General features: G+C 53.0%; 1 protein-coding gene across 1 annotated transcript; it reads right to left on the bottom strand.

Annotated features, from left to right (window-relative positions):
- Positions 1 to 3,938: 3,938 nt before the first annotated feature.
- On the bottom strand, positions 3,939 to 5,552 carry LOC141949229 (brain-specific homeobox/POU domain protein 3). The gene is made up of 2 exons (XM_074882579.1): positions 5,433 to 5,552; positions 3,939 to 4,847 (listed from the first exon to the last, which is right to left on the bottom strand). Exons 1-2 carry the CDS (start codon positions 5,550 to 5,552, stop codon positions 3,939 to 3,941), a joined length of 1,029 nt encoding a protein of 342 aa, XP_074738680.1.
- Positions 5,553 to 22,558: the final 17,006 nt, after the last annotated feature.

Here is a 22,558-nt window from a genome sequence, read left to right as displayed (position 1 = left end):
GGACCTGCTACCAAAGCGATAGGTTTGATAAATCTCAAGGCTAGTTCATATACCAAACCTCAAATAAAAAAAAAAAAAAATGGTGAGAGCTGAGTGTCCAGTCCAATCAATATTCCTTTCATTTAATGCTATTTTGGCTATAGGGTCGTGGTTCAGGTGTGTCCTTTGCACTCCAGGAACAGGGAGTGTGCCTGTGCCCATGACACTTCTGTGTGTGTATCTTCCCTTCTTCCAAAGCTCTCCCTGCTGCCCTTGCCTTGGCCGTTCCCCCAGTCTCACCCCGTGCAAAGTGCACTGCAAAGAGGCTGAATTTGGAGGGGTTTGGGTTCTGTTTACATTTTCCTGGGGCCTGAGTGCTCTAGGTGAAACCTGCAGGTGCTGCCCCCAAAGAGGGACAGCTGGGAAGCCCTGCAGCCTCTGGGGTGGGCCCCCCCCCCCCTCCCCCACCACCCCTGTCCCCCAACTTTTCCTCAACCATGGCACCTTGGCGAGCAGCAGCAGGAGCCGGACACAGAAACCGAGATGCAGGACAATGGCTGGGACCTGGCTCCAGGCTGTCCTGGCCCCCTGCCAGGACCTCCTGCCGGGAAGGACCAGCAGCTTGTCCCCGACCTGTGCCCAGGAGGGGGCTATTCAGGAGCAGGGGGTGGGATACAAAAGGGACCCTTCTCGACCTCCTCCCGGACCACCCCACCATGCGTCCTGGATCATCGCACCCGACATGGGCACAGCGGGTGCTGCTGGAGCAGGAGCAGGACCAGTTCCCGGGCTGCCTCCTGCCCAGTCCCCTCTGTGTGATGAGTTTGCCAGGCCTCAACACTGCTGCCGGAGCCGCTGCCCACCCTTCCCAGCCACCAGAGCTGCGGGCCATGGCGCCCGCTGCTCGTTGTCCGGGGTTGCCCCATCCTTCGTGCTAGTCCCCGGCCGGACACCCCCCTCCCCTTACCTGGCGGCCGGCAGCGCCGTCCGGGGACCAGGGCTTTGCTCCCCCAGCCCCGCTCCGGCTCCCGAGCCGAGCGCTTTGCATTTGTGCCTGGGAAATACCGACTCGCCTTTTTATGATCGCGGGTGATAAATATTGCATTGCTCGCTTTTGCAAACTTTTAAGAGCGGGGACAGAGCGGCACCTGCGAGCTGCCGGCACCGGGCATCGACCCCAACCCCACGCAGCGAGCCCGGTGCCCCTCGCCGCATCCCAGGCAGGGCTCGGGCTCTCGGCTTTGAGGAGGGGGCGGCCGGGGGGGCTGCTGCGAGGCAGGAGCAGCAGCAGACGGGAGTGTGTTATGTCTGCGAGGGAGAGCTGGGGAAAGCAGGGGGGGGTAGGAAAGCGAATAGGGCCCTGCTAATGCTGCGCGGAGCTGATTCTCTAAGGCCCCCCCGGGCAGCACTCAGCATCCAGCCTTCATTAAAATTTCATCGCCAGCACTTGGCCAAGGTCTATTTATGAAAATGCGCTTTTCGCTTCATGGAAAAAACAAGAACGGAGCGAAAGAACAAAGGCGGGGATGGGGTTTGCGAAGAGCCCCAGGAATAGAGCCGGGCGGCAGCGGGTGTGGGGGCCGAGGGGGCCGGGACGTGGTGCTGCTCCCGTTCCCACGGTGCAGGCAGGGCAGGCAGGGCAGGCAGGATTCTGCCGGCCGCCGCCGAGCCTGCCCCGCTCGCTCAGGTGAAGCAGCTCCTCCGACAGTTATTTCGGGCGCTGCACAATTTTCCCTCTTTTTTTTTTTTTTTTTGGTTTTGGTTTTTTTTTTTTTGTTTGGGTTTTTTTCCTGCAAAATATGAGGATTCGGGAGCTGCAAGGCTCCGACTGTCGGGGTGCAGCACGACACCCCTGCTCCCCCCGGCTCCGTGTCTTTGGATATTTTTTCCGCCCGAATAAGTTACCAAAAAAAAAAAAAAACCCAAACACCGCAAACTACCCCTCCCTCCCGCAAATTACTTCTTTTTTTCCGCTCACCCCCCCCACCCCGGGACAGAGAGGACACCCCGCGGGACCGCTCCCCCCGCTCCCCCCGCCGCCGAGCGGCTTCACTTCGTTTCGGAAGAGGTTTCCATGCGATCGGCTGCGGGAGAGGAAACTCGAGGATGAGCAGAGCTGGGAGTTAAAATATTCCTTTCTCAGCCGTCTCGAGTGGCAGCCCGGTCAGGGCCGGGCAGGTGGCAGAGGCTGCCTGGGGGCACCCCCCCGGGGAAGGAGGAGTGGGGGGTGAGGGGCTCAGCCCGTGCAGTCGTTTGCGGGAGCGCCCGGGCGATGCGGGCAGCGCTCCGCTCGCCCCCGGCCAACGGATTTAGCCCGTGGGAGCATCGTCCCGGCTTCAAAGCAAAACCCACCCGGGGACCGACACGTGGGGCTTCAAAACACGCCGAGTTTGGGCTGGTGTCGGGTGGGGAAGGGACCAAAACACCCCTCGGCTCCAGACCCGGCTTGAGCGGCCGGCGGGGCTGAAACCCGGCGGGGTGGCCCGGGGCGAGCCCCCCCCGCTCCGTCCCGGGTGGGGAAGGGCAGCTCTGCCCCGCGTTTCGTTGCTTTTCGTTGCGTTTCTTTTCTTTCCCCACGGAGGAAGGACCGAGCCCCTTTACCCCGACGGGAGCCGGCGGCCGGAGATAGCGGGGATGGGCGGGAGGAGCCACCCCGGGAAAGGGGCTCCCCGGGCCGGGGCGGGGGGGTCCCCGGAGCCGTGCCCGGCGGCCGCAGTAACTCCAGGAGGCAGGAGAGTGAGGTAAAACGTGCATGATTTATTTGAAATGCTGCAGCGTACACAGACACCAAATTTCATTCAGCACACACACAGCGAAACGAAATCTCGTTTAACTTAAAAAAAAAAAAAAGAAAGAAAACGGAGGCAAATTTCTCTATTAAATATGCAAAGCAAAAAAAAAAAAAAAAAAAAAGAGTATTCTTGCCTTAGAAAGTGCAGAGTTCACTATTTGCAAAGACAGCCGCCCCCGCGGAGGGCCGGGCCGGGGCCGGGGCTGCCCGGCCACCTCCGCTGCCCCGGGCCGCTCCTGTGAGCCCCAATGACTTGATTGTCGAAGCGTAGGATATTTTTTACAGTGAAATCATACGGATATAGAACAGTTTGAGTGAAACCAAAGCAAAATAAATCTCCATTTTCCCCGAACAAACCGCGACTCCAGGGACGTGCCAAATTTTTTTTCTTTCTTTTTTTTTATTCTTTTCTCCTTTTTTTTTTAATCCTTTTTTTTTTTCCCCTCTTTTTTAATTTAGCCGATGAGGTAGAAACAGAAACGTTATTGCAAAAATGCGATGGGTTTGCTGGGGGCAGGGGAGAGCGAACAAAACCATGCAAGTGCGTGTGTGTGCGTGTGTGTGCGTGGGGACCCTGGCAGCGAGCGCGGGGAGCACAGGCCGGCACCTCCATATTTACAGCCGTCCGGGGCGGCTTCGAGCTCGTTTTCTTTCTTATTTGTTTTCTTTTTTTTTTTTTTAATTTTTTATTTTTTAAAAGAAGAGGACTGGGCACCGAGGAGAGAGCGGTGCCACAGCCCCCGCCTGCCCAGCCGAGCCGGGAAGGGGCAAGGAGCTGCAACAAAGACCCGCTGGGTTTTCCCTGCTGCTGCCCTGACTCCGGGCACCCCAAAACTTCCCCCTAGGCCGTTCGTTCTGTCTTTTCCTTTTTCTCCACCTTTTTTCCAGTTTTATCTACAAAAGCAGTCTGTACCAGTCATAACAGTGGGGCCACTTTGCCCGTGGATGAGGAGCAGGCACCAAACTGTTCGCTTCGCTTTGGGCGGGTTTCCCTTTTTTAGGTTTATTTTTCCTTTTTTTTTGTTGTTTTCCAATTATTTTTTTTAACCAAAAAAAAAAAAGCCAACAACCCCAAACCCTGCCCATTTCGGAGGGGCTGGGGGCCAGGACCGTGGCGGGCTGGTTGCGGGTGCAGGCACTCCCCAACACTGCCTTCCCAGCCCCTTCTTCAGTAGGTGGCAGAAAATTTCATCCTTTTCTGCTTCTGTCTCTGATTGCAAAACCAGACCCTCACCACGTTCTTCTTCAAGTCTAGCTTCTCGGCGATGGCGGCGATTTTCTCCGAGGAGGGCCGCGGCTGCACAGCAAAATAGGCCTCTAGTGACCGCTTTTCGGGGGCAGCGATGGAGGTGCGCTTGCGTTTCTTGTCACCCCCCGTGTAGATCTCAGGTTTGGTCATTTTCTCCCTCTGGGCCCGCTCAGCCTCCTCCAGCCACGCTTCTAGGATGGGCTTGAGGGCCACCATGTTGTTGTGGGACAAGGTGAGGGACTCAAACCTGCAGATTGTGCTTTGGCTAAGGCAGCCCACCCCTGGGATCTTCAGGTTGGCCAACGCGGAGCCCACATCTGCCTGGGTCACCCCCAGCTTGATCCTCCGCTGCTTGAACCGCTCGGCGAAGGACTCCAGCTCCCGGGGGTCCGTCTCCGTCTCAGGGCCAGAGATGACAGCGTGGGAAGCAAGGCCGTGGGGGTGGGACATGTTCATAGGCTGGGAGTGGTGGGCCATGTGGTTGATGGCCGACATGTGGGAGTGAGGGTGCGAAGGTGTGGAGCCCACATCGGGGCCCGGCACCCCTCCGAGCGGGAGGGCAGAGTTGAGGTGGTCCAGGAGCTCGCCATCCAGGCCCTGGGAGGGCTGGTGGTGGTGGTGGTGGTGGGGATGGTGTGTGGTCAGCACAGACGGGTGATGCAGGTGGACGGAGGACGAGGTAGGAGTGCAGGATACGCTGCTCATGGTGTGGTAGGTGGCATCCGGCTTGAAGGGGTGGGTTTTCTGCGATACTATATCCACAGCGGCCAAAGCCTCAGCACCCCGCAGCAAGGTCTCGTCAAAGCCCGCAAAAATGTTGCCCTGGATCTGGATGGGGGATAAAAGTGGGAGCAAAAACAAACCGAAAGAGCGGGAGAGGATTAAAAGGAAAGCAACGTTATGGAGATCCCACTCTGCCCCTCCAGCAGTGCCCGGGACAGGTAAGATGAATGGAGTCCAACTCACCCCCCAAATAAAAGGACCAGGAGGAGGGTGCCGGACCCAGGGCACCCACCCTTCCCTCCGGGGAGACCTCCCCAGAAAAGAGAGCAGCCGCCGAGGGGGCCGGAGCCGGCGGGCGTCCCGCAGCACCTCTGCTCTACCGGGTGACGCGGCCGAGTTGGGCAAGACGGCTGCTCCCTCCCAGCCCGGGACGGACCCGCCGGCCCTTCTCCAGCCCCTCTCCCCGCTCCCCAGCACCCCCGGCGGCAGGGACAGCCCCCAGCCCGCCGGACCAACCGCCCTGGAGGATGGAGGGGACCCTCCGTCTAAAACCCAACCGAAACCCAAACCCAGAGGGAAACCGTCGGCTGCCGAAGTAAGTTGGGGAAGGCGCAGCGCGGTCCGCGGACCCCCCCGAAACCCATCCGGAGGGGTGGAGCGGGGACCCCCGCCGAGGTGCTCCGGGTTTACCTGGGGGGCGGGCAGGCAGGCTCTGCGGATGGCTTCGGAGCTGGTGTGCAGGTGGGGGTACTTGGGCTCGTGCAGGATGGGGTGCATGCTGAACGCCTGCTTGCTGTTCATGGACATCATGGTGGGAGAGGAGCGGGGCAGGGGCGCTCCGGGCAGCCCGGCTCCGGGGGCGCGGTATTGTCTGTCTCCGCCGCCCGGCATCAATGGCATTATAGCCCGGCCCCCCCGCCCCCCCGCCCGCTCATTGGACGGGTCTCGTGAGGCACCTCCCACCGCCCGCCCCCGGGCAGTGAGCTCACCCCCCCCTCCCGGTTGTACACCACCCCCCCCAAAACCGGGGCTCACCCCCCGGCCCCCCCCCGACCCGGCACTGCGTATCCCCGGGGGTCCTGGCAGCTGTGCCGCGCTCCCTCCCGGTGCCCCCCGCCCCGGTTTCGGGGATCGGGGGGTGTGTCTCTCCGGGCTCCTCCAGCCCGCACCGGCGGCGGGGGGAGGCGAGCGGCACCGGGCTGGTGCTGCTGCTGCCGGGTCCCGCTCCTGCCCCGGGACGCGGCCGTCGAGCAGCCCCGCGGCGATGCGCCCCGGCGGCATCCTCCTGCCCGGCTCTGCCGAGCCGCTGCCTGACATCTGCCCGGCCCCTGTCGAGCCCTACGCGAGCCCTGCCCGCCCCGCCCGGCTCTGCCCAACTCCCTGCCCGGCCCCTGCCCGCGGCTCCGGGCTGGGTTTGCCGCGGGGAGATTTGGGGAGCAGAGCAGACCCGAGCCCGGGTGTGAACGGGAACCTTTCCGACCCCGCTCCTCTCTCTCTGAAGGGAAGGAGTGAGTAACTTGGGTTACAGACTGTAAGAACAATGAAATAAGTTTCACGAACTTTTTTTTTTGTTTTCCTGTTTCGACGAAGCTGCCTGTCTCGATTACCCAAATCCTCCTGTCAGTACAGTGTCCCACGGGTTCCACATCTGTCTGTCTGTCTCTCTGCAACCTCTCCATCCTCCCCTCTCCAGCCCATCACTGCCTGTCTCTGACAGTCTTTCTGCCTTCAAACTTACCCATCGATATGAATCTCCATTCAGCCTGCTGCCCATGGCGCTTCCCTCCCTCTCCTCCCTGCCTGCCACCAAGCTCAGATCCTGTCACTGCAAAAAAGTGTGGATGTGAAGTTTGGTGGTTGCATGCTGGTTTGGGAGGGGGGGCTTTGCATCCCCCCTCAGCTACTCCAGCTGCTTCCAACCCTGCTGAAAGGCCATGAGAAGTGTGACAGGCAGCAGCACTGCCAGCCCATAGCAGGGGACTGAGGGAGGGGGAACCCCAGCGCCTGCTGGAGAGAGCAGCAGCAGCCGTGGGGTTGATGGAGGATAGGAGGGAGCTTGGTCATGCTCAAGAGCAAACATCTTCTCAAGGGGACAGCGTGTGTTTATCCAGCCCAGAAAATCCAGCCCCAGCAATGCTTGTAAGGATGATTATACATGGTGCAGGTGGTTTAGGAGTCAGGGTTAGTATCAGTTTTCCTGGCCCCCTTCCCACTCATCCTCTCCTCTATAGAGCCTTCATTCAGCATCCTCTGAGATGTCCCATCTCATGAAGACCCTGCCAGGGACCTTGGGTCAGTCAGGGTTAACAAGAGTCACACGGAAAGGAAAATCCTGACCTAATTGCAGCCTTACCTGAGAGGCTGAAGTGTCCCCCAAAAGATGGGTCTTTGGCTCTGGACATGCATGGGGAAAGGTCAGATCCAGCGATAGAAGACTGAAAGCAACCATCACCATGTGTGTTGCTGTCCAGATTCAGGCACAGTCACCAAACAGTGACGCTTCTGCAGTGAGAATGTCCCTAAACTAGACCCATGTAGCACATCACTTGTGCAGAGGGATAGAGGGGGCTGAATCCCAGCTTTGGAGTTGTCTGCTTGGGGAAAGAACTGCATCAGCACTACGGTGCTGTCAGGAAATCCCTGTTGCTTGTGGCCCAAGAGATGGGAGATGGTCAGTGGGCTGTCCCTACGCACCAGGGTCCAGGCAGACCTTCCTGTTCATTAAAACATCCTACACGTGCCAGAGGCCACCAGACCCAGCAGTGTGGCCTGTCAACGTGCTGATGCCCTGTCTCTCCCCAGGCAAGAGCAGGCAGGAGCTCTGAAGCCTCTTCCCCTTCTGCTTTCTATCAGCACAGCTCTCTGAGTCACGGTCTCCCCTCTGCTGCTTGCGGAGAGATTGCAGCATCAGGTGATGGGCAGAGGAGAGCGGCTGCCAGGGAGGTTCACTGGAAGCTTTCTGTGCAACAGAGACTCAGGCAGAATTATTGCAAAGGGGAATTGTCCCTCTTGGGTGCTCTGCAGTGGGCCCAGGCACTTTCCCTCCCTTTCAGCTGACAGCCCCTGGATTTGTTAACTCTCTCTTGACAACCAGGAGCTTTTGTCAGTGTATTTCATAATTTCTTTTGCTGGGCTCTTCTTGGTGAGCCTGCTACCTCCTTTCTCCTCACTGTCCACATTTCACCAGCTCAAAGGAGGAATGTTGGAGAGAGCACTTCACTTCCTAGCCCTGGAATTAAGTCTCCCCAAGGAAGCAAATCTTGTGCCAAGCTGCATTTTGCTGCAAGGAACTGACTCCAGACTCTGTCCCAGAACATGCCCAGGAAGTTGGGGACTCTGGGATTAGACCTGAGCACGTTCTTCTTCTGCACATCGCTCAAAGAGTCAGCTGGAGCAGTGGGAAATCAGTGAGACCCTCCTCTTTGAAGGGCTCAGCAGCTGGTTTTCCACACCTCCAGGAAGCTCAGGAACTGAATGAACTCAGACCCTGAGCACAGCACAAGACTAGTGAGCTCAGCAGGAAGCACAGAAATATCTTTTCCACTGCACAAAGACATTTCTGATCTCATTTTCCACACTTGCAACTACTGAAACGATTGCTGGAGCAGCAGAACAGCTAGCCTTGGGTCTTGGGTGTTCATCTAGAAAAATTAGATAAGAAACAGGTGAAGTAAATGGCATTCCCTCCCTTTCATTCCCCTGTATATCGGAGTTTAGCAGATCTCTTTTCCAAACAGCCAAGCCTCTACCCTTTGAGTCTCTCCTTGTCACATCCCTGAGTAACCTGCCCTGGATTTGCTTTATCTTGGCAATGAACTTCTTGAGCAAGAGACACTCAGGGTGGGATCCCCGAATGCACCTCTGCACACACTGACACTGGAGCACAGACACGCCTGCATGCACAAGTAGGGACATGGTGGGGCACCACGGTGACAGCAGGAACCCCCTCCCAACTCTATTCTATGGATGAACCTGTCCTCCTACCAGCTTCTGCATGGATCTGTGGGCTGGCCCCATCAGGGAAGAGAGCAAGTGCCCTCCATCTCAACTATTTCAAAGTCTCTGAATTTATTCAGGAGTTACCAGGTTCCTCCTGGGTAGGGAAAACCAGCTGTCTGACAACCAGGATGTGCAAAAATGTGCAAAGCACCAAACAAAGAGGAAAGTTTCTACAGCAGCGATGATAACTAACGTCTAAACCACTTTCACAGCAATGGTGTTCGGGCTGTTTCTTTAGTCTTCTGCATTCTGAATCTTGATAGCATACTTTGCAAGGAATGGGCCAAACTCTCAGGTGATTGCCAATGCTCATCTACGGCTTTCTGAAGTAATGTGGGGCAGCTCTGCAACTCTTGCTGTAGTCTCTTCATGTATATACCAGCTTTCCTCCCTAACTGCTCCATAAATGTAATAGTCCAGACCCCTCTCTCTTATCCAACCGTATCAGTAACTCCTGTGAAGCAGGAGGTATTTCATAGAATCAGGATAAAAGAGAGGAAAGTCAGGTTCTCTCCTATTAAGACCAAATAAAAACACTGAATAAAGAGCCTCATGATCTGGATCTTTTGAAAACAAATTCTTTTCAGGGGTAGCCCAGCTTCCAAGACAAGAGCTGACACCCCAGCCTGGCTGGTGGCTTTGGGAATCCTTTCTGAGATAAATCCCTATGCAGAAATGAAGATCCAGAAAACTCTTCATGTTATTGTTGCTCCTTGTGATGGTCAGATGTGGTTATCTGCTGTGGCATGAAAAATTAGCAAAAGGGGCCAGGGTTATTTTGGGCATCATGACACCTACAGCCAGTGCATTAGGTGCTCGTTTGTCATTCCCACTGGAAAAATAATCTTGGAGACACTTTCCAGCAAGCTCTGTGTTCAAGAAACTCCATTCCTCTGTTGCTTTTTGAAGATGACCCATAATTTCTTGGTCTGGCTTCCTGCCTCTAACCAATAAAATCTTGCAACACTCCGCCTAATCCCCATGTTTTCAATCAAAGGATAACTCAATGCAGACTTTTTAGAGGGTTGTCCTGCCTGCCATGTGGTTTGGTGCCTCAGGCAGTTGCCTCCAGACTCCAGCTGTTTTTATTACCTAAGTGGGTTTGATTGCTCCTTCATTTGTGCCTGAATGAGAGCCCTTAGCACCCTCGTGGGCTTTAATGGGGTCTGTGTGTTCTAGCTACCAATTAAACCCACTGGCAGCGATTAACAGCTTCCAGCATAACACTAACACAGGGCAGAGAGGACACGGCTTTCCAGGTCTCCGGGAGCAGATCTGGTGGAAAAGGGACACGACTTTCCACAGAATGATGGAGCACAGGGGCCCTTCCTGAGCAGACAGCTGTGTTGGCTGGAAATGGCTCTGTCCCCAGGTGACCGCTGCCACTTTCTTCTCATCAGTGGAGGTCCAGCTCAGCTGTCCCAGGCTCACTCAGCTCAAGCTCAGACATGTTGTTCAGCAGCAGGGCTGGTAAACGTGATGATGCTGGTGGGCAGCCAAGGGTGGGTGTCACCCCAATGTGTGGGTAGGGACATTAGGGGATAGCTACCCACTTGTATGGACTGGCTGTCAGGACTGCTCCTGAAAAACGCTGTGTGGGGTGATGTAGAGATCAGGAATTCACTGTATAGAGGGTCTCCCCATACCCGGTCCGTGTGACAAGTAGGGGGACCCTTCTCCCCCACTCCCATTTCCTTGCGGTCCTTCCCAGGGCCTGAGCAGGTGGAAGCAGTCAAAAATGGTGAATTTCTAGAGCACTGGAAATTTTAGGCTTACGCTTCATTTCAGCCAATAGTTCTTGCTACTGGCAGCTGGCACAGTCCCTGTCTGCGCTCTGCCTGGCCCCTGGCAGCATCCTTGCTGTCCCAGGGCCACAGCTCCTGTTAGCACATCTCTGCTGCCCTGCTCGGATGCTTGGCAGGTCTGACACAACCTGCCGTCATCTGTGGAAACTCTGGGGAGGATCCATCCATCAAAGTTAAGATGTTTGGGGATTAAATGCTTCGATCTCATCAGAATTGATGTTTTCTGATGAAAATTGGTCTTGTCAGAAACTGTGTAAACGGCTCTACCTGCCAGAGGTCCGTACACTGCAACTGGGTGATGGTTTAAATTGCCCGCTTGAGTGCAAGAATGAGAAATCAAGCCCCAAGCGCTTTTTAACTAAACTAAGATCTATAAGCTGTCTCACTTCTGAGAGAGGCCCATGGCAGCAAGGAGAACATTCCTCTTGCACAGGGTACTTGTGCTGATTTAAACTTGGTGTGAGATCCAAAACACGATTGCAACATGCTGGAGTGATACCCCATGCTACTCTGTGACACAGTGGCGTTAGAGAAGGCTCAACAGAGACCAAATTCTGTGCTGGAATTAGAAAAAGACATCAAGTCATGGTGCAAAATATCCTGCTTTCAAAATGACTGTTTTTCTAGAGGCTGGGAGAGGAATACAGAAATAGCTCCTGATGATGAGATCTCTTCCTTAGCTTGAATAGCACAGCGTATTTTAATGCACAGGTCCAGCACTTTAGGTGTAAGAGAAAGACTATCTGTGCAGACCAATGCTATAAGCCAGCTTGTAAAAATCCTTATTAAAACCCCACTGAGCCTAATCATGAAAGATAGCTTTTAATTAAAAAGTGCAACCATTCAGCCAACTTTTATAGGAGATTGCTACGACCCCAGGAGATGCCAACCAGCAATAGACTAAACTCCTTCCGGAGGGAGGGATTTTTCCCATCCCTTGTTAGCTGGCAGGGAACATCTCTGTTTTAAATGGGCAACTTCACAAGTTTCCTGAGTGTGGTTTCTTCCATTAGGAAATGGGAATCTTTTAACAGCTCACCCAGGCAGCAAAATTCCTCCACTCCATCTATTGCATTAGGAGCCCGGAGTCCATGCTGCTCAACTCCGTGGAGCAGGAGAGAGAGCAAGAGAAAAGAAAATCCAGATGGGGCAAAGTGTAGCTCGACTTTTTAATACTAAATTATTTACAATAAGTAAAATCGTGTGTGTCAATTGTGAAAAGAGTCCAATTTGTTTGATTTACATTGCAGGGGGGTGCCCTAGGGTAGGGGGTGTTTAACTATCTCCTCTAATGTAATTGCCTATGGCAGCCCGTTAAATATTTGATAGGCTGCCTGAGCAAAGTAAGGAACTTCGTCTGATAGGCTCCCACAACCCTTTCAGTGTATCAAATGTATTTGCAGCCAGAGAGTACCTGAGCCCTTTCTATTGTGTAACCGGTGCTAAGCACACTCATTTTAAGCCCACACAGGCTGTAAAGGGCATGTTTTAGCCCATTTTTAGTGTGAGTTTGAGTTCTCTGGGATCGTGTACTTTGCACTGGAAAATAGGGGCTCTTCCCCTGTACCAACAGTTTTATTTTACTGAAGAAGCACAAGTTTCTCTTTCCATGCCTCAAAAGGACCATTTTCTTCAGCTGTACAGCAGGAAAAGCAGTTTTTGCTATTGCCAATGCTATGCCCATAGCTTGGAGATGTTGGCTCCCAGGCAGCTCCCTGCCCTAGATCACAGTGTCTGTGCAAAGGTGTCCTTTAATCACAGAATGGTCTAGCCTTAGCTCAAACCCTGGCTGCAGGATAGTGAGCGGGATGGGGATACACAGGATGTGGGAAGGACAGTGGAGAGGCCTGTGAGCATCAGTGGCAGAGGTGGACTGCAAAAAGTTCAAGAGTCCAGCTTGTGCAGCCCAGCCCCAAACCGGCCTTTTACAGCCCAAGGAAAGAGGAGAAAAGCAAAGTGGTTGAGTAATCTGCCCCTGGGAGATGCTCAGCTACTTACAAAGCCCGTTTCTTGACCTGGGGATCTGTCCCAGCTCACGCTGTTTCCCTTGCACAGTTCAGCAGCTAAGTTCGGTGGGAAAACTAAAGGCAAACATGCACAAGGCTTCCCTGGTTGTAAGGGGACCTCTCTTTTAAGGACTCTACTGCCACAGGAGATGAATCCTGCTGTTTGATGATATGCTGAAGGAGCAGGCAACATCACCTCACATGATCCCCTTTGAGGAACATTTTGGTTCTGGGAATATTTGCACTCTTCCTCTTTTTGTGTGTATTTGTAGCACAATTACTTTGGCAGAGCCTCTGGGAAGGGACAGAGAGCACCTTTTCCTCTGCAATATGCCACTCACTCAGGAACATTTGCACCCTCAGGAAAATCCAGGGGATGAATGAGATTTGCCTGCCCTTCTCCCTCCTGGAGCAGGGAGCTGGTTTGGTAACACCTGCATTGCAAATGGTTGGAGCACCAGCCATCTGGGGAGCCTGGCTCCCACCACCTCCCTTCTGTTTTCTAGGTAAATGTCCTCCCTGAATTACAGTCAGAAAGCAGTTCAACAGCCCAGTGTGTCAACCAGGACCTTCACATGCTGGCCCTCTTCCTGAAGTCACTGCTGGAGACTAGCAGTAAAGACCTCAAAACATTACCTCCACAAAATATCATGAAATTAGGAGCTGGAAAAAAGAGACACAGCAGCCAGGAACAGACTACTGAAGATGAGACAAGCTCTGTGTAGTGACCAGGAAGAGTCCTCTAGCAGTGAAGAGGCTAATGAGCATTTCTATTCAGCTTGGGAAGCTTCTCAATTTCTTTTCCTAGCCAGTCTGACCTGGATATTACAGATGAAGTGATGTCCTGATGCCCCTCTACCAAGCCAAGCCACCAACCAAAGCATTTCTGGTCATGACCTGAGTCTGCCAACTGAACTGTCCTCATGACTGTGGGTTTTGGGGAATTTAGCACTGCTGGTTGGGAACTCACTGTGAGCATAGTTAACTATATCGAGGTCAACAAAGAGCAATTAAGACCTACAATAACTGACCCAGGTCCTGAGACAAACAAAGAATACAGTGGGTAGCATTGTTTTCCTAAAAATAATATGCTAGTAATACTTTACTTGCATGCACACCAAAAGTGATTCACACACCATGTGTCTGGGCAGCTCCATTGTAACACCAGCTCTACCCAGGTACAGGAACGAAAGGCAGATATTGGTACACAGAGTTTGGTGGTCACTGGAGGATGCCGATGAAGAAAAGGAAAGAGGTGTTTAACCTCCTCCTTCAACCAAAGAAGAAATAGCTCCCAGAAGACAGTCCACAATGGCTGCCGTAGCTATTTAGTTGCAAAAGGAGGAGGGAAAGGGGGAAGGTGAATTCATAAACTCTGCCCCATTACTTTCTTCCACAAGGAATAAAGCACTTCTCTCCCTCTCCCAGCTGGGAAGAAATCCCAGGTTCCTGCTTTGGCCAGCTCTGCTAGAGCTTGTCCAAGCCCACCCCAGCACCACCAGCTGCCTTGACAAGCAAAGGATTACCTGCCTCCATGCCCCATCTGAAAGGTCAGACCTTTCCACGGACAGTGCTGCCCCCAAGACTTCAAACACCTCTGGCATGGGGACAAGGTTTTGCTGCTCAGATAAGGCTGGGAGAAAGCCTTCTGTTCCTCTCTGGTCAACCTTGCCAGTCCCTAGGAATTCCTAGAGGGTAGCAAATATCACATCACCCACCTGGGATGGTAAATATTTAAAAAGGGGAACACCCCCTTCCTTTCTCCCTCCCCTCTTCATACATATTCAACTCCTGCATCTTTCAGCTGGCAGCACTGCCCCTCTCCTGCTCTCCTCCATTGCAGTGCCAGGGCAGTGCAGCCAAGCCCTGCAGCAACATGGACACTCATGGGCCATGGGGAATTAACTGAGGTGGCCACAGATCAGGTGCAGTGAGAGCTTGGTAGGAGTGAAGAGCATTAAATGTGCCTGTGAAGGGTGTTTAGTCTAGAGATAGAAGAATGGGTAATAGCCTGTGTCCCCACTGCTGGACACTCCTGACTTGCGCAGGCTGCTTTCTGGGACTTGTGCTACGCCCTGAGTGCACCCCCAGTTTGCTGTGGCAGGGAACCAGTTGATTCAGATCAAACAACACCAGGGAATGCACTGATAGTGTAAGATGCTGCTGAGTTTTGGCACCCAGGAGGGCTGATCCCCAGCACCCTTCCCCTTGCTGACACAGCCAGACACACAGCTCTGCTCTGAGGATTACTTCTCAGATGTCTCTCAAGGGAGGGAGGTGGGGTGAGGTGGAGCTGTGCCACCCTCTGGAAAAGGATGTTCAAGTCATGTCCCAGGAGGGATGGAGTCTGCAGATCCTCTGCCCTTTGAAGGGGTATGGAGTCCCAGATTTGGAAGAGATATATGGAGGTCTCCAGTCCAATACCCTGTTTGAAGCAGGGCCAGTTAAAACAGGTTGGTCAGGGCTTTGCATAGTGAGATTTGAATGACTCCAAGAATGGAGATACCACAGTATCTCTGGGCCCCTCTGAAGTGACCAGGAAGAGGCTGTCTAGGATCTTAATCTACAAAGGCAACCAAAACTTGCCTGGGGGTGTTGCATCTGCCTGATTCAGCATGCAAACACTGCGGGCTGCAGATGGAGGGAACTGGGCTCAGATGGCACCAGCAGCCGGGCAGAGAGGAGCAAGTGGGACCCACACCAAACCCTACACTGGTCCCCATGAACCCACTGGGGTTTCTCAGAGGGTTTCTCAGGGTGGTGGTTGCTATGACTGGGAGGCAGGCTCAGAATGGGGTGGAGGGGGGATGGAAGACCACTAGGTGAGAAGCAGGAGGAGACACCTGATGCAGAGGGAGGTTTTGCACAGCGTGGCCACGCAGGAATCCAGGCTGATGCTCCTGGGCCCCTGGGGGCTCCCAGGCTGCTCTGGCACATACACGCCTGCCGACGCAGAGGCTCTCTGTGGTTCTCCATCCCTTGCTGCTCGCTCCAGCTCTTACAGAAACCAGCTCTATTAATATCCCCATCTCTTCCTCTCGGCCCATTATTCTCCTGATGGCCCAAATTTCCAGTTAGCTCCTCTCCAAATTTAAACGATTGCTTCCCCCTCTCCTCTCAACCACCTCCCCCCCCCCCCCCCCACCTTTCCGAGAGATGATGTCACTGATGACCTATATTCTCCTTCCTCTTAAATGGCTGGCGCCGGGGCTATTAGATCCCTGCTGCTGGGCTGTGATTGGCTGACAGCCAGTCCCAACCTCACAAGTAACCACGGCCATTCACCAGGAGCTGGGAAACTCCAGCATTGCCAGCCGGGTTGGAGAAAGGGAGAGGAAGAAAGGATGGAACTGTCTGGAGCCTACTCCCACCCACGGGAGATGTTACCAGGGAAGGGAGGAAGGGGAGAAGTAAAATAGTTATCAGCTTGGACCAGATGAAAGCAGACATGGGAAGCATCTTCACTGTCCTACCTGTTACCAGGGTCTGCCAGGACCTGGTGGCTGAGACCCCAGCAGGTGGGATTGCTTTTCCTCTGACCCTTCTTGCAGCCCTGTGGCTCCTAAAGCACTGCAGATACTGACAGGGACAGCATTGCTACGTGTGTCTGCACACCTCAAAGCCTGTAACAGCCCAGGAGTGCCATTTTGAAGGGTCCTTTGTGCGCCTGGAGGGCTCAAGCATGGTGTATTTCTTTGTAAGCCAAAGCACCAAATCAAAACCCATTGTGTTTCTGTGCAGAGACAAACTCTTTCAGTTCTTTTTCGTGCCGTGATTCAGTGGAGAATCTCAGGCCACATCTGAGCAGACAGCACTCCCCAGCACCAAGTCATTAGTCAGCAGAGAGGCCAAAGCTCAATCAGTCAATGGAAGAGAAGTCCATGAACAGCTGGAGAGAGTCTTTCCAGATGGTGGGAGGAAACAGGACAATGACCCCTCTGCTGCTCATGACTCTGGTCAAGGCATCCCATTTCTAAAGCCTTCCTAAGAGTTACCTCTGGCTCAGTAAACAATAGGGCTTCGATGTCCTGTTTAGTGCCAGGCTGGGGAAGAGCTGCCATGAGCCAGTAATGCCTTTGGTACCACCTGGTGCTGATCAGCTCGATGTCACATTTCTGAGAAATGAGAGAGGGAGAGGAAGGGGAAGGGAGATAATGAGTAGAGGTAGGAATAGATGTCCCTTCCTTTCCTATAGCCTTGGGTATCACTACCATTTCTACTTGTGGCCCCATTCTACATTCTTTCAGCTCTTCAGCCTACTGCTAATGCCTGGTCTCATGAGTCCAGCTCAGGTCCTTCTAGAGCTGGGGTCCCCAGGCAGCTCTGCCCATGCAACCCCAGCATCCCAGATCCCTCATGCCATAAACCCACTCCATCCTGACCAACTCCCACAACTGGCAGGAGACTTACTTGAGCAGAGGAAAGGTCCAGTCATGCAGGAAAGGCATCCCAAAGGCCAGTTGTGACATTCTGCTTCTCTCAAACAAGTTCCATTTGACTAAAAGGTGAGTTTTTGGCTGGATGATCCAACGTCTAGCTGTGATGGCACCTCCATGGCACCCAGCCACAGGGGTCCCACTGCTCATGAGCTCTAACCAAAGGGATACAGCAGCCACAGGGAACAAACATGCAGGCTATCTCCTCATCCAAAGGAGATTCATTCTGGTCCTCACCTTGGTTTATTTAACAAAGCAAATTCCCTAGAAATTAATGCAGTTAGGATTTCTAGTAAGAGAGAGAGGGAAAAAGAAAGAACAAGAAAGAAATTGTAAGAAGAAAGAAAGAAAGAAATGGAAGGAAGGAAGGAAGGAAGGAAGGAAGGAAGGAAGGAAGGAAGGAAGGAAGGAAGGAAGGAAGGAAGGAAGGAAGGAAGGAAGGAAGGAAGGAAGGAAGGGAGGGAAAGAAAAAAAGAGAAAGAAAAGGAAGAAAATTTGGAGAGGAAGAGAGGAAAAATAAGGAAGGAAAGAGAGAGTCTTGGTTTTCTGAGTTAGAAGCAAAATTATCTTGATTTCCATTTGAATAATTCATGTTTGCCACGGGCCATGTATTCCTGAGCTTGGGTGTCAAGTGTTTATTGAATATATCTCTTGACAGGGTACTTGTGTGATATTCAGCCATTGCCAGAGTGTTACAAAAACACACACAACAAATGTAAAAAGAGGGGGGAAAAAAAAGGAAACGCTGAAATGACAGCTTCCTCCACCTCAGTTTGAGAATAATTGGTCCAAATGAAGCCCCTTTCTTTGCAACAGAGTCTCCCCCTGCCCCCTCCCCTACATGGGGAACCAGCTGGGAGCCCAGCGTGAGTAGCTGGGACATTGTCCTTACACCCAGAGGGAGAAGCTCTGTGATCATCCTAGAAGATTAGCCTGACAGGTGCTGTAGGAACTGGAGCCTTTTTCACCTCCTCAGCTTTTGACAGGACACAGACATGTGATCTTGAAAATTAGAGATGTCCCATCCCAAATGTTTCCACTCTGGAGGGAATCCCAGTTATGCTGTAAGCCAGGTGGTCCAGGGTTGGTTCCTGGATGTCTTTGATCACTCACCTCCATCTCATAGCCTGCATGGCCATGGCACCACCAGCTAGTGAGTTTAAGTGTATATCACATGTATTCAGGTATAGGGGTTCATTGCTGCCCAGACAGTGGTGGAGCAAGGATGGAGGTGGTGAAATACCACATCACCCTTCCCAGGTTAAGCCACTTGAGCAACAAGGGAGAAGACCCAGCCTCCCTGGTTCTCGGTCTTGGGGGACAGGAAGAGACAGGAGAGACAGAAGCTGTAAGAAGACATCTCCTCTGCCTGGGGAAACTCAGACCTGACCAGGAAGATGAAGCCATTACCAGAGGCTAGGTGGAAGGCTGTGGTAGCCTTGGAAACAGAAGAAATGGTGAGTCCCTCCATCAAAGGTAGTGTTGGCAATGTACTCAGTGTAGGATAGAAAGAGACACCAGAGCCTGTTTTCAGGGCAATGAGTGGGGAAAGATTTGGTCTCTATCCTGGATGATACAATTACAAATTCTTTGGAGGATTCATGGAAAAGCTCTTACCTTCCTACCCCAGCACTCACACAGACCTTACTCTTCATGCAGCTCTTGAAGACAGTGATGGAGGGGATCCAGGGTGTAAACATCCATCCCAAACACCTCCTCAGATCAGGTGCATCTCCTAGGGATGTCTCGTAAGCGTCTGTGGTTGAATGGTGTTGGCTATCGAACACAAAACAGTCATGGCAACTATGAGCAGGGACCTCACTGTGTCACCCTGGGAAACCCTATGAACCTTTTACTCCTTGTCACAGGAGTGGGACAGACAAGCACTCAGTGCTTTACAGTATTCTCTTGTCCAGACACAGAGATAGGAGGTAGGGGTGGTGTCAGTGCCCAGCAGAGCCTCCATGGACTCCCCAAGGGGTCAGGTGGGCAGGGAGCAGCAGGATACAGGTGGAGATGGTTATGCATGTCAGGGCAGGTGCCACAAGCACCATGGGGAGCCAGGGGAGCCCTAACACTGCCCAGCCACCTGTAAGCATCCTAGATTTCAAAGCCAGATCCACCACAAGGGGAACCACCACCATCCCCAACTCCACATACAAATATATCCCATCTCAGGATGGGACCAACCAACCCACAGTACCTTCATAGTCATGCAGAAAGATGGGTGAGTCAGGACCTGCCTCCCTGGGCTGGAAGGTGGTCTGATTCCCCCAAAATGCTCTGTGGTCACAGGTCCTCTCCAGCTAAGTGTGCTGAGGTCTGCAAGGCTGGATGGGAGCCAGTGTCGACGGACCTGAGGTCCGGGGTGTTTAGCTTCACCCATTCCCCATCTTCCCCATGATTTTTCAAATCATCTCACATGTTGGTGGTAAAATGTCACCCACTGGTAACCCTTGTGGCTTTTCAAGGCTGAATGGTGACTGGATCTAGACAGAACAGTGGCACTGAGTGGCTGTTCCCTCCCAGTGTCACAGCCACACCTGAAAAGGGACACCAGAGAGCCAGCTGGCCCCTGCAGGGACAGCATGATCTCCCTTCTCTGGCAGGCAGGAGGGCAGGCATTCTCTCCACCCATTGTCCTAGTTTGATCCCCATTGCAGTAAGTGGGGGTTGCTGTCCTTCAAACCTCTATGGACACCCCCTCCATGCATGGAGGACTGCTGTCTTCCTTGTCCTGAGGACTTGCTTTTGGCTGCTCTCCTTCCATGGCTCCTTACCTAAGGCAGGGGTGAAGCTTTGAAGACAAAAGGGTGTTTGGGGAGTTGGGCAGAGGAGAGGGGAGGATGCTGGAGGGTAGCTATCTCCCAAGCCCCTCCATGGAGGAACAGAATCCATATTATTCAGATGCCCCCAAAATGGTAAATTTGGTGCCAGAGCTCCTACCATCTCTGAAAATCTCTTGTGCTGCCAAAACTGATTCTGAGATAACAGATTTTGCCATGTCTGAGGTGGCCCCAGGCGGATGTTTCTGACTGATGTTCCCCAGTGTGTTCTGCAGAGCTTGTACTATCCACGTGTCCCTTATACTCAGGTCTCCCTCTCCCTGTCAGCCCACATCACAGAGAGACAACTGCAGGGTTGCACAGACCGGGGAGGAAGGCTGGGAGTGGAGTGATTTCTCATTCAGTCTTTTCTATAGGGGACCTTTGAGGAGACATACAAGAGGATACACGATAGTATGTGACTCATGGTAGGTAGCTGCCTCATGGGACACATCATGTGGAAAATAGGAAATGAAGGCTCCAGTCCTGCAGCAGGCTAGAAAGTAGCAAAAAAAAAAGATCCATGTGGGGAAGAGCAAGGTGAGAATCGGCTTGTGCTCAGATCTCTGCCTAGTCAATACCTGTTGGAGTCTGTGCCTAAGGACAAGACATCTCCTCAGCGTTGCCTGGTTCATCCCAAAACTGAGATGCAGAATGGAAGCATCGCAGCAGCTGTTGGACTTGATCTGAACCCCAGCGCCAGCCTGAGCTACCTTGTGGGTTGGTGCAACACGCATGCTGAAAGGTTGTTCCACTCCTCGTCTAAGGGGTGATGTGAAACAAGGGTGGATCACTGTATCACCACTTATGCTGGTCTCTGAGGCACAGAGCTGCCGAGTTATACCACAGCAGCGAAGCGGCTGAGAACTCACCCAGCCAGGACAGTCCCACAGCTGACTTGAGAAGAAATGCAAGGGCACTAGGGAATTTTGGACATCTCCTGTGGCTTCTTCTTCCATGTCATGTGAAAACACTTTATGGAGGGCCACCACCTCAGCCCATGTGGCAGGAGGGGAGTGACTTGAGCTGCAGCAGCAGGACTATCCTTGGAGGGACACATCTTGCACCACAGAGCAGTGCCACCCCAGCTTCTGCCCTGAGACCCTGCACACCATAGAGGCTCAGGGATTCTTGGGGTGGCAAAGGACACAACTTTGGGGAAACCAAGACCCAGCTGTGAGGGCAGAGGAGGGGTCTGCAGCAGCTGGAGTGAGTTTACTTGCAAGGTCAGGGTCTTCTGATGGGAAACAGCCTGGTGCAGGGGGACTCACTCCTGGATGGTTTCTGGCAGGTGACCATCAAACACACAAGCTGCCCCACAGCACTGCCTGGGACCCTGAATCCCGTAGCAGAGCTGGTACATCACAGAAGGGGGAACAGAGTGGCTGGGCAAGGGGGGGCAGGGAGGGGCAACACAGTCAAAGGGGACCTGAGGGCGAGGGAAAGAGAGCAATGCAGGGATGCCCAGGATAAAACCTTGACCACTGCCAGCCCCCCCAGCACCCAGACAGCCACTGAGACCCCAAAAAGCAGACCTCCTTAAGAGGTGTTGTTTGAATAACCGCTTGGGCAGAGGGAGGCAGCCAGACAGGGAGATGGGAGCCTCACGCCGCCTGCTCTCTCCCAGCACCCAGTTCACAGCTGGTGCACCAGCAGGGATCCCTGCTTGGCCATATGCTCTACGTGCTGCTTCAATTACCCCTCGGAGGAGCCGGGGCTTGTGCAGCTCCTGGGAGGGGAGAGGAGAGGAGGGGCCCATGGGGGAAGGGAAGCAAAGCCAGTGGGGAGGGTGGAGAAGATGCCAAAAATGGGAGCAGGGCTGATGGGTTTAAATCAGAGCACCTTTGCTCTGGTCCATGTGGGACACCCCTGGTGAACCCCCAGGGCATCTTGGCATACAAGAGCATCCCTGGCATATGAGAGCATCTGCTGACACCAGTTAAGAGCTGGGTTTAACCACCCCATGCAAACCAGGAATCACACCAGGGTGGGGAGCCCCTCTGCACCCTTTGAGAGTGGATCTGGCTCAGAAACCTCCCAGACAGGACTCAGGACCTGGCTCCTGGATTAGGGATCCATACCCAGCTGTAAGAGCGGCCAAAACATCCCAGTACTCCCTTTAGAAAGCTGATTCTTTCCAAACTGAGCCCCTGAAGAAATTGTGTAAGTGGGAAACCAAAAATTTTCCACTACTGTTTTCTTTTTCATAGAAATACCCTTGTGATTAAACAGAAGTGTTCATGGGAAACACTCTGATTCCTTAAAAAAATTCCTTTCTTTACTGGAAAACCAAAAACCTAAAAACTAATATTTTTTGACCTCCAGCCCACATTTTCTAACCTCCTTTTAGCTTTCTTCTGAAATTGTTTGTGTTTTTAATTACCCAAAAAACATCAGTCTGTGATTATCTGCTGAAAGTAAAAACTATTTCATTGTCCTGAGTAATTCTAATATTGGGTTATTCAGTACACCTTGCAACCAGACCAGAGGAAAAATATTTACATGAGCAATACTCATTGCTCTGGTGCTCACTAGACAGATCACCCCGGTACTTTTCATGCCAAAAATATCTCAGCCTTACACACACACACAATTCATGTTCCTCTGAACTGGAATCAGATTCTCTATTCCTTAGGAAAATGGGTAGGTTTGGGTTTCTTTGGTTTCTAAACAGAATAAAAAAGAAAACCCAAATGTGCATGAAAAAACTTAAACATAAAATAAATCATCAGGGATTGACATGAA

The sequence above is a fragment of the Strix uralensis genome, chromosome 13, assembly GCF_047716275.1.
Source record: "Strix uralensis isolate ZFMK-TIS-50842 chromosome 13, bStrUra1, whole genome shotgun sequence".
Lineage (NCBI taxonomy): Eukaryota > Metazoa > Chordata > Aves > Strigiformes > Strigidae > Strix > Strix uralensis.
Note: the sequence above shows the minus strand (reverse complement) of the source record. Positions and strands in the feature narration are given on the sequence as shown.

Bases quoted from the DNA above. Each gene is read 5' to 3' on its own strand.
- LOC141949229 (XM_074882579.1), bottom strand. From the start codon at position 5,552: ATGATGTCCATGAACAGCAAGCAGGCGTTCAGCATGCACCCCATCCTG. The intron at 4,848-5,432 runs GTAAACCCGGAG...TCCCCCATCCAG, and splicing joins CCTGCCTGCCCGCCCCCCAG to ATCCAGGGCAACATTTTTGC.